General features: G+C 50.3%; 1 protein-coding gene across 1 annotated transcript in view; it reads left to right on the top strand.

The window, feature by feature from the left end:
* The window catches only part of LOC104168403 (exocyst complex component 1-like), a 29,566-nt gene that overhangs the window by 14,976 nt on the left and 1,738 nt on the right, over positions 1-12,852 (top strand). Inside the window, exons 8-15 of the mRNA XM_009708984.1 lie at positions 420-569; positions 861-954; positions 7,675-7,781; positions 8,012-8,122; positions 8,474-8,544; positions 9,145-9,385; positions 10,192-10,375; positions 11,587-11,786. Coding sequence (XP_009707286.1) covers positions 420-569; positions 861-954; positions 7,675-7,781; positions 8,012-8,122; positions 8,474-8,544; positions 9,145-9,385; positions 10,192-10,375; positions 11,587-11,786 — 1,158 coding nt within the window. The remainder of the gene's footprint in view (positions 1-419; positions 570-860; positions 955-7,674; positions 7,782-8,011; positions 8,123-8,473; positions 8,545-9,144; positions 9,386-10,191; positions 10,376-11,586; positions 11,787-12,852) is intronic.

The following is a 12,852-nucleotide window of genomic DNA, read 5'->3' on the forward strand; positions in this document are numbered from 1 at the left end:
GAGTCTGTGGGTCCGGTGTCCTGGCACTGCCAGACCCTGCATCAACTGCGCAGCATCCTTCCTCTCCATTGCATCCCACCCCACCGAGCCATACCCACTTCCCAGGGCTTGGAAGGACAATTTCCAACACGCTCCTGAGCAATGAGCTTTTCTCCTGTGTCTTCTCCTGACCGCTGTGCTTAGCTGGAGTATCCCTCATATTACCGACAGGCCAGCTCAGTCCTCTGGGCTCAGACTTGTTCCCAGGACATGGGGTTAAAACTAGAGTTCAAAGTGATCACGCATGCTCTGCTTCACCCTTTAAATTTGCTTCTCAAACTTATTCAGACCCATAAATTCGAGGGCGACTATGAAGCAGTTATTTTACAGAGCTTTTCAAGGCTATATTTTGACTCTTTCTACCATTTCTCTTGCTTTAGGGTAACGCTCAGGTCCCTGCTCTTGGTCAGCCCACTGACAAGCTGTCTGCAGCAAGCCATGGACTCCACCATGAGGAACTGGTGCCCTACACCCGGCTCATGGCCTGGCTGAGGAATGCCAACCCAGTTCTGTTTGGTGATCTCCCCAAGGTATGGCTGAAATCCTGAACAAGTATTGCAAACCATCCACCAGCAACAGATTAGTCAAACTGGTTAACTAGTGGTGAGAGCTTGGTTTCACCAAACCCATACCACCCACAAGGTTCCAGCATTTGGCCCTTCCAGAAGAGTGTTTGGCCAACTTGGCCACACAATGTTGGACCTCTGTGCTTGACAGAAAGCAGTATAGGACCTGGTGGCAGGCCTTGTGTTGAAGGAGAAGGTCTGAAATGTTAAAATTTGGGCTTTTCGCTTCCATCTGGCCATTTCTCTGCTTTCCAGATCTACGCCCAGAACCTCAGCAGACTCTACGACCGGGAAATCAAAGCCTTTTTTGAACAAGCCAAAACCTTCTTGTTAGGAAGAAGAAAAGGAAGTAAGTGATTTGCAAATATGACATTTGAGGTGCTGAGCAGAGATTTATTTGCAAGCAGGCAACACGGCAATCATAGAATCATAGAATCGTTTGGACTAGAAGGGACTATCAGAGGTCATCTAGTCCAACCCCCGTGTGGTGAGCAGGGACATCTCCAACTAGATAAGGTTGCTCAGAGCCCCATCCAGCCTGACCTTGAATGCCTCCAGGAATGGGGCTTCCACCACCTCTCTGGGCAACCTGTTCCAGTGCTTAATCATCCTCTATCACGGGTGCCTTCCCCGGATTTTGTGCCATGAATTTACTTTGTCCTCCGTGGACTGGGTCTGCAGTCGGCAGCACAGAGCCGACCCCACTTTACACCAGGCAGTCTTCGTGTGAGCCTTGGCTTCGTGTATGACCCAGTTTTTGTTTAGCTGCTTCTCAGAGCTGTAGTTTTTGTTCACCGTCCCTTTGTAGGACTCGGAAATGATGCATGGGTGGCTGAGATCGTGTCCTGAGGAGCCGTAAGAGAGGGGGACGTGGGCCTGCCTGGCTAATGCCTGGTCCGTATTTCATGGAAGCAGAGCTGGTCACAGACTCCCCAGACACTCTATTCCCTGTAAAGAGACGGCACCAAGCCTGCCCCTGAAGACACAAGTGTATTCACAGCAATATCTGCGAGAGCAGAATGATTTCATAGTGAGCTGACTGTGGGGCTGCGTTGTCCCAAGGTGATAATTTCAACAGAAGTTGCTGCATCTGACTCAAAATATTCCAGTCAGGTGTTTCTGAAGATAAAAAGAGAAACTGATCTGTCTCCTCTGGAAGTTTTTGATTGCACAGAAGTCACATTTTCCTTCAGCAAAACAAAGCACTGTAATGGAAAGTTCCATGCCAGCTTGGCCCAGCTTGAATGTCAAAACCCACTTTGCGTGGTGTGTTTAGTCTATCAGAGCGCTAGCTTGGCTTCTTCCAGCTCCGCACCTACTTCATCACTTGTGTCCAGACCCCGGAGCCAGAGGATGAAGCCTAGGGAAGGAAACGGGGCCGGTGGCTGAAGGGTCCCGGTGAAGGGCTCTGCCTTTCTGCACTTGCTGTGCTGGCCCCACAGCAGTGGTGGTACCAGCAGCCCCTGTCCAGCCGACCCAACTGCCCTGATATTTGCCCATTCTTTGTCTTCTGGGGTGAAGCCCATGCCGTTCTTCTGGGGTACAAGGGATGGTTAGGGAGCCTGGGACATGGGCATCTGGAGGGAGCTACCCTGAAGCCCACCAGGCTGTGGGATCAGACCGCTGGACATGATTTCCACTCCTGTAGCCCTCCAGGGCCCTTTCCCTCTGAATTGGCTGTAAAGGGAAGGGCAAATATCTAAGTGTGTTGCTGTAATCTCCTCCCTGCTCTGGAGATCTACGAAGAACCTGGTGAGTCTCAAGCAGGGACAGAGAGAGCCTGAGCTAGCAGCAACTTGCACATGAGCAGGGACAGGACAGTGCTTCTGCTGGCAGGGTTTCCCATGCTGGGGTGACAGAAGAAGCTTCCTCCGCATCCCAAGGTTTGTGCTGTCGACTGGCCCCGCATCCCTGCGGGCAGGCATCGCTTTGTTCTGCATCACGGCAGCTGCAGCAGCTCCCACCTCGCAGAGGCGAAGGGGCACAGGACCGAGAAGCACGAGTGGACCTGAGGGCTGGGTCTCCTCACCCCCTTGCTGCCCTCCCAGTCCAGCCCCAGTCAGTCCCAGTCCAGCCCCAGTCAGTCCCAGTCCAGCATAGACCAACAGCAGCAGACTGCAAAGCCCAGATGCTGGCAGCTATGTCTGAAGAGAGGGTCCCAGGAGCACTTCTCAGCTCCCGTTTTTTGGGTGTGCATCACCGCCGTGTCTCAACATACCCACCACCCCTTCCAGCTCCTCCCTGCCCAGTGCCAGGTCCCCTGGGAAAGACACTCAGCCACGCATCCCAGGAAAACAGGGACCTCGAGGCCACGGGACCAAACCAGGATGGGCAGTGCTGGCAGTGTACCTGTACCTGCAACGGAGCGCACAACTCCTGGAAAAAAAACAGAAGGAAAATGTCACCTAAATGGTCTTTCACCACTGGAAAGAAGAGGAAGGGAAAAGGAAAAACACTTGGGCTTTTTCTCCCCACTACTTGTCATTTTCAAAAATTTATCCCCTTTGAAGGAAGAAAGAGACAGTAGAAGCTCAGATACTAATCCTTAATCAAAATGTTCCTTTTTGAAATTTTGCTAGAAATGGAGAAAGCAAACACTGCCAGGAAATATTTTTATAGTCACCAAAACCTTATTTTTCCATGCCAGAATGATTTGCCAAACTATGGAGCCAAGAGAGGGAAAAATGGGTATCAAAATCTCTCTGCGAGTTCCAGCAGAAACGTAGTGACATGATAAAAATCATCAAAAAAGTAGTTACATAGGGAAAGTCAACAGGACTTCTTTGCTCTCCTTGTAATTTAAAAACAAGGTAACAGGCAATTAAATCAAAGGGACATGCTGAAAAGTAGTGATAAGAAATCATTTGTGTGTAATGCCATTAACCTGCTGTACTTGTTGCTACAAGCTGTCACTGATGCTGGAGGACTTGGAAAAGCCTATAGCAACAGGAAAATAAAATGAGGCAGTAATAAGAATCCAGGATAATATTGAGATACGGACTTTCCGAAAAAAGATAGCATTTTATAAGAACTGTAAAGGAAGACACTTTTCCCATGGGGCTGTTGCAAAACATGTTGTCACCCGGAATGTCCTTCCCTCTCCTGGGAGGTGCCAGGGCCCCAGCAGTGCCGGAGCACTCCATCCATCCCTTGTTGGATCGGGGACACCCACCCTTCGAACATTTTGGCAGTCCCCGCTGCTGCGATCTGGACACGAGGGAGGACACCCACCTTCAAGCAGCCGGTGATGGGCTGGTGACAACACCTTGTGAGGATGTAGCGGCCCAGGTGGAGGGCCCTGAGCGGATCAGAGCATCACTCCTGTGCTTCCTTTCCAGCCTGTCAGAGATGCAGTGCCTGGGGGAAACCTCTCCCTGGGGCGGCTGTCAGAGCTGGCAATAACATATTGGGACAGGAGACGGCCAATTTGTGTGGGTCTCCGTGGCTCGCTTGCTTTTCCCATCCCCGCACTGCCAAGCAGCTGGCGCTGGGTCTTGTCCTTATGGATGTCTCATACCTAAAAGGCCTACAAGAAAGCTGGGGAGGGACTTTTTACAGGGGCATATAGTGCTAGGACAAGGGGCAATGGCCTTAAACTGGAAGAGGGGAGATTTAGATGAGATATGAGGAAGAAACTCTTCCCAGTGAGGGTGGTGAGGCAGTGGCACAGAGAAGCTGTGGCTGCCCCATCCCTGGAAGTGTTCAAGGCCAGGTTGGATGGGGCTGTGAGCAACCTGGTCTGGTGGGAGGTGTCCCTGCCCAGGGCAGGGGGTTGGAACTGGATGGTCTTTAAGGTCCCTTCCAACCGAACCTGGGTGGTCTTTAAGGTCCCTTCCAACCAAACCATTCCATGATTGTATAATATGATTCTATGAAGTCCAGCACTGCCTGCCCCACCGGGAAGAAGGCGTGTGTGCACCAATAAAGCAGTCACTGTAATGAGATTTTCCATTCAGGACCAATTTTCTTCCAGTTTCCAGTTCTTTTATGCCTCATACACAGGGACCGGCTCACCACGCTGCTCCTGCACTCAGCCCGGCAGAGAGGGGCATATGGTTTGCCTCGCCTGTCACATCGGGTAAAACAAATGGTTAAAAAAGATAATGTTCGTCTTGCACACCCCTCTCCTCCATGCCTGCACACAGCTTTTCCTGGGGAAACGTGCCCTTTCTTGCTTAAAAATAGGAATTCCTGATAAGAGGCAATGAAGGTACTGGCAGCAAGCAAGCCTGGGGAGTTAGCGGTGGGGAAGCGAACTCTGATCTGTGGTTTATAAGATAATGTGATCAAGCACCATTTCCTGCAGAAGGGTGATTGCTTTTATTTAAACAGAAGGAAATAACTAAGATTGTATATAGGATAAAGAGGCCCTGGTTCCTATCTGCAACGTGATTGATGGGCTCTGAGCAGGGGACTTTAATTCTGCTGGGCAACCGAAACTAAAAGCACCCAGGTTTGTGTCCTCCCAGAGCACAGCTGGGTCTGCTCAGAAAGCCCTTAAATGGGGGACATCGCAGGGGCAGGGATGGCTGTTACAGAGGCCCTTTTTGAAAATGGACTTGTAAAATATAGTGTGGGGCATGTGTTGCAGCCAGTCTGCCTGATCCCCTGTTGGTAAATGTTAAACCTGTGGTTTCCTTCCAGTGCTTTGTCTATCTTTCATGCCTATGTGAGTCCCACAAAACAGGAGTAATTAAAATCCCAGGAGAAAATCCAGTGTCTGTGAAACCCATTGCAGCGACAGAAGGACACCTTGATGGCTACAAGCCTGTTACTGCACTGTTATAAATCACCCACAGGTGTCTGCCTGTTGCTGGTGCTGCTCCTGCAGCCAGGATTAGCTGAGCTGAGCTTTGTCAGTGCTGGGGTGTGCTGGCACCGTGCTTTGCTCCCTGGGGTGAGAAGAGATCTGGGATGGGTAGGAAGCCCCAGGCTTGGTTGGGGATGCTCAGCCCATCCTTAATGCGAGCATCACATTAAAACTACAGCCACCGTATCACGGCAGAGCGCAATTAGTGACGGGGAATTTTTAGAAAGTTGTATCCAGAGAGCTTCTGCCAGCCGTGCTGCGGAAAGGCACCTGCCCTGGGACTTGCCGTGCTGCCAACTGAGATTTGCCTGCCCGCCCCTGGAGAGCCTGGGGACAAAACAGGAGGGAGAGCATCACATCTCCTCCTGCATCGCTCCCCTTTGGAGGTGAAGGTGACCTCTGCTTGGCTCAGGGACGTCCTGCAGGGTCAGCAGCACCCTGGCAATGATGACCACAGAATCACAGAACAGTTTGGGTTGGAAGGGACCTTTAAAGGTCATCTTGTCCAACCCCCCTGCAAAGAGCAGGGATATCTTCAACTAGATCAGATTGCTCAGAGCCCCGTCCAGACTGTCCTTGAATGTTTCCAGGGATGGGGCATCTACCACCTCTCTGGGCAACCTGTGCCAGTGTTTCACCACCCTCATCGTGAAAAATGTCTTTCTCATATCTAGTTTGAATCTACCTTCCTTTAATTTAAAACCACAACCCCTTGTAACATGTCCTTCTGCTGAAGGAGCTTGGCAGCAATGGGCACTGAAAGCGAGCGCGATCTCCCCCAGCTCCTGGAGACCTTCAGAGCTGAAATCTTTTCTGCAAAAGCGGTTGGTCTCAGGCTATTTTGCAGGGAAGGTTTGGCTTTGATGAAGTTCTGCGGGAACCTCATCCAAGGTCTTTCCTGACATTTCACCTGCTCAGTTGCTCATTGGGGCGAGGCGCTGCGTGGATGAAAGCCCAGGCTGCAAGGACACTTGCCTGATAACATCCCTCATCCCCGCTTTAAAATGTCCCAGGCTCGCCCTAGCTCTCCGTGCCTCTTTCTTTCTATTGATTACCGTGGCACTGAATTCTTAGGGTTGATTCTCTGCCCTCATAAGGGATTATTTATGTCGATCGCTTCTAAATATACCACCTGATGATTTATTGCCTTGTTTTCAGTATTATGGGAGAGTTTAGAAGGCAAACCCCAAGCTGTTTATAATTAATTGTGAGTCAACAATTAAGTCTTTTCTCCTCATTTTCCCATTCCCTTTTCCACACTAAAATTTACAGGCTTGTAAAATTCTTTCCTGTCCGCTGTGGGGTGATATTTTTTTCCTGGTTTTGCCACTTCCCAGCAAGTGAAATGATCATCGTCCGTTGCATAAGGCTGAGAAAAAGACTATGAAGCAGCTCATTAATTTTCTCCATGGTTTTAGCAAGGCTGAAGCGGCGAGCAGGGCTATCTGTCATCTCTCATCCCCACTCAGCGCCTAGGGCGCCTGACAAATCCTTTCCAAAGGTAAAAACCCTGCAGGTAGTGGCTCAGATAAGGATATTTCAAATGTTATGAGAAATGGAGAGCTGGCCTGACTCACTCATGACCTCCGCGTTTGCAGAATGACACCAAATTTTGGGATTAATTAGAAAATAATATGGGTGTTTCCCCACTGATTTCTTTCAGTGAGTATAATAGTATTTTTTTAATGCACATTTCAAAGAAGTTTTTCAACTCTTCCACTTAAGCCAAGCACCCAGTGAAAACACTGCGGTAAAAACTGGGAATGTTTGAAAAGTATATTAATGTCCAGGTGAATGTTTATAATTTTAAAAGGCTAGTTTGTGAAAAAAGCCAACCCTTCCCCCTGCCTGGATATTGGTTTATGGCAATTTATCATCAAAACTAAGCAACAAACATCTTTCCTGAAACACTTGAAGGCATTTCTACCGATTTATGCTCTTATCACCTAGAATTTTTCACTCCCCCGTCCTCAAGCGTTGGTACTAAGCACTAAATAGCAAAGCAGTAAGCATCACAGAGAGTGAAATAAAAAAAAAAAAAGAATAATGAAAAAGAGAGAGAAACAGATGAGAAGGCAGATAAAAAAATGAGAGCAAACCCTCTATCCCCCCGTATATCTGAATCCAACAGGAAAAGGCCAATTCACGCATAAAAATTCAGGCGTAAAAAGAGACATTTGAATCTGTTAAAATGATCAAAGGAGCTGGAGAGGCCGAGAGGGATGGAGATGTCTAACCACCTACCGACATGCGGTGCAGGTCTTCAGGAAAGCTCAGAGAAGCTGGCGGCGGTGGGGAGCAGGCAGCAGTCTCGATGGAGCAGAGAAGGCCAGGAGGACACACCGGAGAAAGGCAACATCATCAGGGTAAGGAGCTGAGGTTTTCTAAAGGGTTCAAGTGTCCCACGGGGGCTGTGCCAGTGCCGCAACCCATCCCATGGTCCTTTCTCTAGTGCCACGTCCCTGGAGCAGAAGCAGAGATGTTCTGTACTGGTGACCTGGCTTAGATGTCACTTCAGATGGATATGGATATCTGCTCTGCTGTCCTCAGCATGGGCTAGAAGGGTTTTCTAACACGTCTGATGGTTTCTAAGCAGATGTTGGAGCAGGTGCTGAGAGAGCTGCAACCCCTTTGCACTGCGGAGCAGCAGTTCGTTGAGAAATTCTTCCAGCTAAGCCACCGTGCTGCAGACCTGGACCTGGTGGAGGTAAGTGGAAGGACTATGTCCTCTCCTGTCCCATTAGCCAGTCCTCCCTCCAGCCTGACACAAGCCTCAGCAGGCACCGTGGGGTGGCCGCTTACCTCTGTCAGACGCCTGAGCTCTCCTGGGCTCTTCTCCTCTAGTAACTGTCGGTGGTGTCAGCAGTGGGGAAGCTTAAGACCTCCTGATGAGAGAGAGGAATTGAACTTCACGGGTAGCTCCAGCAAAATCACAGGGTCTCTAAGCGTTAAACACAGGACTCCAATATGAAGCAGCAGAAATGAAACCCAGATCTCAAGTTTTCCTCCCTGAGGGAGGGCAGACAAATCATAATTTCCATTCCATTCTTTCTTTCAGGCATCTGCCACTAAGGGAGGAGAGAGGATGGCATCTCCAGAGGAGCCTCCTTGCACCAAGCCTCGGAGCCAGTACGTGGGTGATGGGAGACAGCTGGCTGCTCTGGCAGGGACACGGTCTGGAGTGTCCTACAGGGACTGCCTGAGGAACTGATGGAGGGATTTATTTTACTCTTGATCATCTTAATACCTACTAAGTGGTCTCAGGTTTGCACCCTGGATAGCAAAAAACCCGGAGGCATCGTAGCTGGGCACGCAGAGAGGCTCAGCGGAGCCTGCTGGTTCTGCCTCTCCCCCATGCAGTGGATCTGCTCCAAGGTGGATCAGCAAGTGAGGTTTACATTTCATGGAAAACCATATGCTTTGATCAGTTCTATTTCCTTATTAGCGATGTTATCAAGTGAAAATATACTATGGAACAGAAATCTTATAAAAAATGTTAGCATGAAAACACTGAAATTTTTTGTTTTGCTGGCAGAACGGGACATTTCAACGTCCTCCCACAAGCGGAGATGGTGAAAAGTCAAAGGGTGACCCAAGCATAAACAGGCTCCACTGCGATATGGACGGCTTTGATTCTTTCTTGAGCTTTGCCCTTGCCTCTGCAGCTGGCCACAGGACCAGTACCCTCCCCATTTAATTGCTTGCCCTTTTTCTTTTTCTTTTTTTAAGACTAGAAGAAGCTACGACCCGGCTGTTGAGCGAGATCTTCAGTTGCCTGGAACCGGAGCTGAGAGGATTTCTAGATGTCTGCAATAAGATCCACCCATACGGCTGCTTGCAGGTCCTGGTTACCTTGAACGACTCCATCTTTGAGATGTGGGGCTCTTCCCCAGCTCTCCCCTTGTCCTTCCTCAACACTGTCCTGGGCAACATGCTGCTCCTGGCCAAGAGCAGCTTCAACAAATGCATTGTGAGTATCAGTAGGAGTAAGCCCAAGCAGACCTGAGTGATGTTTGACCTCCTCCAGAACCTTCTAAACTTCTAACATGATCTTCATTGAAGGCAGTACTGGTTTATATCAGGCAGGGATCTGGGTCTTTGGTTTTGGGAGGACTAGACCCTCATTGCATCAACAATTGTGTCTGTGTGAGGGAGGTGGGACACAATAAACCTAAGTGCCATCTGTGCCTCCTCTTACCAGGATGGTCAAACCAAAGGGATTTCTCCATACAGAGAGTGGGAGTGATGGCAGCGTGTCAGATGGCTGGAGCCGAGCTCTCCTGTTCTCCTCCTGCACAGCCAGACACAGGCCAGGACCAAGCAGCAGGGAGGGGAGTGCAGGGGGGTCAAGAGCCCATCAGAACTGGCCAAGGAACCTGGCCCTGAGTCCGCTGAGGTCAAGGGAAACCACACGTTGACATCAATTGTGTTTGTGCCAAGGCCTGGAGCAGCGAGTCTGCTCATAAACCAGCCTGAGAAGTGCAAGAAGTGGCAGTGGTGAACACCTCTGCTCTAGGAGATGTGGGTGTCTGAGCAAAGACCCACATAGCCTGGGGAACCAGGTACGCCAGCTCCAGAGAGCAGCTAGCGCAGCTTCACATCCAGCCTCCAACAAGGAAGCTCACATATCTCCCCATAGAAGACATTATAAACGAAGAAAGTGGCACATACAATTATTTACTTTGCTTGTTTTCTGGCCCATGCCTTAGTGCACCATAAAATGAGGCTGGGGTCACGTCAGATCTGAGAGTGCCATGTCTTGTGTGTTGTTGCCAGGGGACCTTGTGCAAAGAGATTGAGGAAGCAAAGATGCCCAGCAAGATGAAAGGTGGGATCCTGCCCTCTGTGAGCCGCTTTGAGGAGTTTGTGAACTTCTCAGAGGAGGTGTTTAGGACAGCTCGGCGGAGAGGGGAGCTGGACAAGGCACATCTCAGGCTGGCCGGCAGTGTCTTCAGCAGCAGTGAGTACAAAGGCTGGCGGCTGGATGCATCGGTCAGGCAAATGCATAGCTGCAGGTTCAGGAGTTCCTGGCACTCCGCTGAGCCATCAGAGCAGGGTATGTGTAGGCTAGCTGTCTCCTGGGCACTGCCCGGGGCTGAAACTGCCTTCACTGAGCCAGAGCCTGGGAGCATCAGGCAAATTCAGAGCGCGTGGCATGCCAGGTGCATGGTGTCTGCCACACCGGGATGGTCTCAGTTATGATACGGCTGAGACACACGTGCGTGGCTTTGAATTGAATGTCAGCCTCCGCTTTCCGACTACGGAGAGAGTTGCTCCTCGCTACAGATCAGAATCTTCTTCTTACAAGATCAGAGGTCTTGGGAGCAGTGGCAGCCAAAGAGCAACTTCCCCCAAAACACCAAGGCATATTGGTAGGGAGAGAGGGGTTGGGAGAGCAAGGCAGGTAGCTTCCAGTAGATCCCTGTGTTGTCCCAGTTGGTGCCCACAGCTGTTGGTCAGTGGAGATACTCCGCTTCCCAGCCTGGAGAGGGCCTGAGGGGCTGCAGAAGTAACAGCTCCAGCCTTCAAACCACAAGTCAGGAGGTGGTGTAGAGAGGCAGATCCCACCTGCAGATGAGCCTGGGGTGACCCACTGAATAGCAGCTCATAAATCCTTGAACACAACCCCTTCCAGGCTCCAGCAATGTTTACAGCGAAGCGGGTGAGACAGGGAATCAAGTTCATGAACAGGGATCAGTGTTACGAATAGTTACTCCCTCCGGAACTGGAAGAAAAGTCAGACGGTTCAAATAAGACAGCCTAGTGACACTTTTACTGCCCTGGGTGAGAAGGACCCCCCCTGTTCTGCATGCACAACGAGCTACTCAAGCTCTGGCCCTCTCCAGACCGGCTGGCAGCGCGGTGAGCCATGCCTCGGCACGCTGAGTGTGTGCCATGCTGCGATAGCGCCCAGGTCAGAAACAGATTTGGACAGGGCTGGATTTGGATGCCTCTGCACCCTTTTGGGTAAATAGTTATTAAATGTCATGCCCCCAAAGCTCTGCAAGGCAAGGTGGTGGAAGAGCTGAACCACCTGTGATGACGCTCGCCTGAGCTCTTGGTTAAAATCTCCACTGGTGACCAAAGCCTGAGAGTGTCTGCATCTCGTGTCCCTCCTGACCCAGCCTGCAGGATCTTCTCTCCATACCTGATTTGTTCCTTTCTTTTAAGTCAATAGTCTGCCCTCAGCGAACCTGAAGGTGAACACAGATATGGTCATGATGGAAAACTTCCACCACATTCACTGCTTCCTGTGCCAAAAGAAGATCCACTGCCTGGAGCGCAAGAAGAGAGAAGCCAAGCAAAGGTATAGCGAGCACATGGAGAAATACGTCATCAAATACCTGGGCCAGCCACTGGAGAAGCTCAATGTGAGTACAGGATAAACTGACCCTTGCCTGGGTCTCAAAGGGCAACCGCACTTCATAGAATCATAGAACCATTATGGTTGGAAGAGACCTCAAAGATCATCAAGTCCAACCTTCTACCCAATGCCACCATGCCAGCTAAACCATGTCTTGAAGCACCACATCTAAACGTTTTTTGAACACCTCCAGGGATGGTGAGTCCACCACCTCCCTGAATTATGAATTAACTGGGGTTCAAATCAGCCCTCCCCGAATCCAGTCTAGGATTATACTGGTTTGTTGTCACATCACCAATGTTCCCACACCTTCTCCGACCACTTACTGCCGTGTTTCACCACGCAGCACAGCCCCAGCGAGAGCAGGGCTCAGTAGCATCCATTGCTGGTACCAGCTCTGCAACTCGGCTTCTGTGCGGCGGCGTGAGGACCCGTTCAGACCTCCACTCCGGGTTGCGTGCCTACATCTGGCAGATGCTGGTTTCTTTTTGCACGGCTGCCTGAGCTAATAAGTCTAACAGGGTTTCACGCTGCCCAAGCGGCTGCTTTGTTAGCTGAGCTAAGAGCATCCGGCTTTGCTAACTCAAACAGACATCCCCCTTCCTCCCAGAGATGATGGCTACTCCTGAGACCCCTCCTCGCTCTGCTCCTTCTCTCTTCTCACTGGCCTAAAACGTCTCACAGGCTGAGATCAGCCAGAATTATTTATAGGGCCTGTTACTTTCCATTTGTTTCCAGTCTTTGCGGTCAAACATCTTGTGGGTTTGATGGGAAGATCGGCTCGGTGTCTCATGCTACCCGCAGCCCTGCTACGTTAATAGCTTCAAATCCTTCCTCTGTGAGGGAAAGTATAATTTCATTGCTCACGACAAAGCAAAGCGAGTATCATATGAGGGTACTTGGGTTGCGTTCTGCTCAGGGATTTCTGGAGCCCTGATATGGCCTTCTCTAACAGACCACATACCCCTTCGGGTTTGAGCACAAGTCACTGACATCAAGAGAAGTTGCAAAGGGGCCTAATTCAAAGCCATTTCTGTTTTTGAAAACAGCTTGTACATTTAGGAACCTCTTTC

This window comes from Cariama cristata, unplaced genomic scaffold (genome assembly GCF_000690535.1).
Source record: "Cariama cristata isolate BGI_N322 unplaced genomic scaffold, ASM69053v1 scaffold12981, whole genome shotgun sequence".
Lineage (NCBI taxonomy): Eukaryota > Metazoa > Chordata > Aves > Cariamiformes > Cariamidae > Cariama > Cariama cristata.